The sequence below is a fragment of the Acyrthosiphon pisum genome, unplaced genomic scaffold, assembly GCF_005508785.2.
Source record: "Acyrthosiphon pisum isolate AL4f unplaced genomic scaffold, pea_aphid_22Mar2018_4r6ur Scaffold_21394;HRSCAF=23860, whole genome shotgun sequence".
NCBI lineage: Eukaryota > Metazoa > Arthropoda > Insecta > Hemiptera > Aphididae > Acyrthosiphon > Acyrthosiphon pisum.
In genome coordinates this window covers 9,965-14,659 of record NW_021770856.1, presented here as the reverse complement: position 1 = coordinate 14,659, position 4,695 = coordinate 9,965, and the positions used below count along the sequence as shown (strand labels likewise).

Sequence of the window (4,695 nt, the reverse complement as noted above, 5' to 3'; positions counted from 1 at the left end):
TATACGGTGTAAGAAAATGTGGGAAAAATAAAAGTAATAAAAAATCGACCACCCAATCTGTCGCATACCCGCTGCGCGTCGTAGACGAAGAAAAGGAAAATCATTTCGACCTCCTCCTAATCACCGGGAAGGATGGTGACAACCATTATGCGTATATTTCAAATTTTTCGCGACTAGCCAGCCCGCAAAAAAATAATCACCAACATCGATTGTTTTACTGTAAGCGATGCTTTGCCAGTTTTGAGGACCGCCCATTAAAATATAAACTGCACGGCGAGCGGGCACTGGAGAAGCATCGGTTGTTGTGCGGCACGCACAAACCCATTGTGCCTCTTATGCCGAAAGAAGGGGACACGCTTAAATTCGAGGCGTGGTGTAAGACCGAACGCGTGCCATTCGTAGTATACGCCGACTTCGAAGCCTTACTACTGAAAAAGGACAGGAAACAAGGCGTGAACACCACTGCGATACACACGCACCACCCCATGAGTTACGGTTTCCTTGTCGTCGCAGCGGAGAGGGTGCCGACAGACTTGTTCGACCAGTACGATATACCGCGGGCTCCGGTCATTTTCCGTGGTTCGGCGACCGATGACGATGTGGCCAAGCGTTTTGTCAGTGACGTGCTCGATGTGGGTGAAAAGATAGCCAGATTGTATAAGGAAGTTAACGTACCGATTTCTATGAGTGTTGAGGATTGTCGCGTGCATGACGCCAAGGTGATGTGTGACTTGTGCAGCGGTGCGTTTACCGAGCGTAACTGTAAAACAGCACACCACGACCACTTGTCAGGACATTTTCTGAAAACGTTGTGCAACACGTGCAATCTTAAATTAAAAACACCAAAATTTGTGCCGTGCTACCTGCACAATCTGTCCAATTACGACGCGCATTTCATCGTGACGAATTTGGCGAACGGGGGCGACACTAACAAAATTTCGGTAATCGCGAACACCGAGGAAAAATATATCTCATTCTCGAGGTATATAAACAACTCGTTCTCCGTCAGGTTCATAGACACGTGCCGGTTCATGGCGTCGAGCTTGGCACACTTGGCGGAGAACCTCACCACCGCAAATTTTGACAAGTTTCGCGAAGTCGCGAAAGTGTTCGCCCCGTCGGAGATGTCGTTGGTCACGCGGAAGGGCGTTTATCCTTACGAATATACGGATTCGTGGGATAAATTGCAAGTACCATCGTTACCAGACAAGTTCCAGTTCTACAGCGCTTTGACGGAGACGCACGTGTGTGACGAAGACTACGATCACGCAATACGAGTTTGGAATCATTTCGGTTGCACAACGCTCGGCGCTTATAGCGATTTGTACCTTAAAGTCGATGTGTTGTTAAGCGCCGATGTGTTCGAAAATTTCAGAGATATATGTATGGCCACATATCACCTGGACCCCGCGCACTACTACACGTCGCCCGGATTCAGCTTTGACTGCATGTTGAAACTTACGAAAGTTCAACTTGAACTTTTAATTGATTTCGAGAAAGTGTTGTTTTTGGAGTCTGGTACGCGCGGTGGCCTGGTGCAGGCCAGCAAGCGTCACGCGCGCGCCAACAATCCTGAGACGCCAGGATACAATGCCGAAGAACCCAACACGTCGCTCATATACTTAGATGGTGATTATAAAATATAAATTTACATGTACGCGTATATTAATCCATGTTTTACCGTATTTATTTAGCAAATAATTTGTACGGGTACGCGATGTGTCAGTATATGCCAATTGGAGATTTCGTATGGTACTCGGGAAACCCAGAGGTCGCGCTAGCGCAGTTAGAATGGATGCGCGCGACGGACGACATTGGTAGATTTTACGAGGTGGATATTATATACTCCCAGGATCTGCACGATGTTCAAAACGATTTGCCGTTCTTGCCTCACTCCAGCATACCACACGGGTCGACTGTCCGAAAGTTGATGGCCACATTTCAGCGGAAAGAACACTACGCGTGGTACATTACATGAATTTGAAACAGGCCATGGCTCACGGCGTGGTAGTCGAAAAAGTGATTATTAATATTATCATTACTATGTGTATACGGATCTTATAACTTATTATCTATACGTTTCAGACGCACAGAGTGTTGGAGTTCCGACAATCTCCGTGGTTGGCCCCGTACATTAATCTCAACACCGAATTACGCAAACAGGCGAAAAACAAATTCGAAGAAAAGTTTTTTAAGGATTTAAATAATTCAGTGTACGGTATGTTATTGTTATAAATTGTACAAGTTTTTTCGAGCTTTAACCCGCTCAAATTTTACTTCATGATAACTATATGTATGTATGCAGGGAAAACTTTCGAAAATATGAGGTTACGATTTAATTTGGAGCTTGTATCGTGTCCAGTCAGAATGCGGAAGCTGATAAATCGTCCGACGTTCAAGTACTGCACGACATACAATGAAAATCTCTCGGTTGTCACGCAACATACTAAGGAAGTGGATTTCTGTAAACCCATATACATAGGATTCGCCGTACTGGAACTGAGTAAAGTTGTAATGTACGGGTTTCATTACGATGTCATGAAGCGACATTACGGCGATAAGATCGAGCTGCTATACACAGATACCGGTACGTCTATATAAATCTCGTGTAGACTCATGCGATTCTTATATATTATTATTATTATAACTTGTTTCAGATTCACTATTCTACCGCGTGACGACGAACGATTTCTTCGTGGACCTGATGAAAAATCCTAATTTGATGCGGTTTATGGACACCTCGAATTTCCCACACGACCACATGTGTTATACGACTGCTCGGAAGCGTATTCCCGGATGTTTTAAATTCGAGTGTGGCTCCAGAACCGTTTACGAATTCGTTGCTTTGCGTGCCAAGTCTTATGCGTACGACGTCGAAGAGGAGATTACCATTCGCGCGAAGGGTGTTATGGGGCACGTGATCAGAAATCACCTCACTTTCGCCGAGCATAAACGGTGCTTATTCGCCGACGTGGACGACGATGCAGAATCCGACGAGTGTGACAACGAGTTCGACGCTAATATGGGGAAAATGATCGCAGCCGATTCCGCGCTGAAAGCTGTCGCACAAATTCATCGGAACGCCTCAACCTCTGCAACAAATTCACCGTCGACCACACATCCGTCCCACGTTTACAGCTACATGCCATTCACGCCGTATAGGGAAAATGTCTCTATACGGTCGTTTAAACACGAATTGCGTACGATTAGGACTATGAAATTAGTTTTAAACAGGGCTGACGATAAGCGTCATGTGCTACCCGATAACATTTCCACGTACGCACACGGTCATCACCGCATAAATTTTTAAATTGTTATTATTGTTATTATTATTATTGTTATTGTTATTATTGTTCAATGATCTCATATCTGTATAAATTGTATAATTGCGAAATGTGTCTGCTGCATACTTATATAACCTGATAAAATATATATATATATATATATATATATATAATGTATAATCGTGAAATACAACCGTTGTATATAAAAATATGATAGTGTACGATGCTAAAATATTATATTAACTACGTTTTGTATTTAATCTCGTGTTTTTAAATTATTATTATTATTTTAGTATCGCAACCTAATCTTCTCATCCTTATCATATTTTATCTTATCCCTATCTTCTCATCATCATCTTATCTTATACTTACCCTTATCTTCATACATACTTATCCGATATATTATACCGAGGTCTTGACAACATTATTATTATTATTATTATTATTATTTTTTAAAAACCCCCGCTCATTCGCGGCGCGATAAGAAGCGGGTGAGGATATTTTATATCCCTACATACGGTGTTCTGACGGCTAGCACTTCTACATCAGTCAGTCTTTGGAGTTAAGCATTTACAATAAAAATACAGACTATTTAATAATAAAACCTTATAAATATAAAATATATCATATTTACGATGATAAACCTTATAATAATTATTAAATAATATATTTTTTAAAACCAACTCATCTCGGAAAGAATAATTATATAACTTGTTAAATGTATATAATTATATTATACTACACTTAAAATTATAGGATCTAGATAAAATGAGAACAATAACATATTTTTAAAATTTTTATTAAAAACAAGGCATAAAAATATTTACGTTACATTAGACATCGCCCGAAAAACGGGGTTAAGCGGGTACGAATGTAATAATAAAGCTTCTTTTACTCATCCCTCGAAAAATGAGGTTTACCGGGTCGGCCTCATGTTCATTGTACCGTTGTAGTTCCTCGTTCGGCAATTGCACCGACTTGGGGAGAAATACATTGATTATCCCACCGCCAGCCGGATCCTGTAAGACGCATGCCACAGCCGTTCCAAATTTCGTCTCCACATTATTCATGGATTGTACACGATATTCGATGTCCTTTGTAAGCTCTCCAATAGAGAGATTCAACACGTTCGTCTGCCGCTGGAGCGAATTTAAAACATCCATAGTTAACTGTGAACAGAAAAAAATAAACGTTAGAAAAAAAGTAAATTATTTAAATCAATTGAATTAACTCACTTTTTTAATTAGACGTCGTGCGTGTGTAGAGTCGGGTGATGTAGCCGTCTTGATATGGTTGAATGATGATGAATTCAGAACTAAAAAAAAATATCGTCTGTTAATTTTATATAAGATATAACAATTCTCCACTGACATTAGACTTTAACAAGACATTGGGCTCGTGTAATACGACA

General features: G+C 40.9%; 1 protein-coding gene across 1 annotated transcript; it reads left to right on the top strand.

The window, feature by feature from the left end:
• Positions 1-1,967: 1,967 nt before the first annotated feature.
• On the top strand, positions 1,968-3,870 carry LOC100570170. Its single transcript, XM_008185349.3, has 4 exons — positions 1,968-2,019; positions 2,086-2,218; positions 2,306-2,587; positions 2,658-3,870. Exons 1-4 carry the CDS (start codon positions 1,975-1,977, stop codon positions 3,308-3,310), a joined length of 1,113 nt encoding a protein of 370 aa, XP_008183571.1. The 5' UTR covers positions 1,968-1,974; the 3' UTR covers positions 3,311-3,870.
• The last annotated feature ends 825 nt before the right edge of the window (positions 3,871-4,695 follow it).

What these genes read in the sequence shown, in the direction of transcription:
- LOC100570170 (XM_008185349.3), top strand. Translation starts at nt 1,975, where the DNA reads ATGAATTTGAAACAGGCCATGGCTCACGGCGTGGTAGTCGAAAAA. An exon ending in ACGGCGTGGTAGTCGAAAAA is followed by an intron (nt 2,020 to 2,085) that starts GTGATTATTAAT and finishes TATACGTTTCAG; the next exon opens with ACGCACAGAGTGTTGGAGTT. An exon ending in TTTAAATAATTCAGTGTACG is followed by an intron (nt 2,219 to 2,305) that starts GTATGTTATTGT and finishes GTATGTATGCAG; the next exon opens with GGAAAACTTTCGAAAATATG.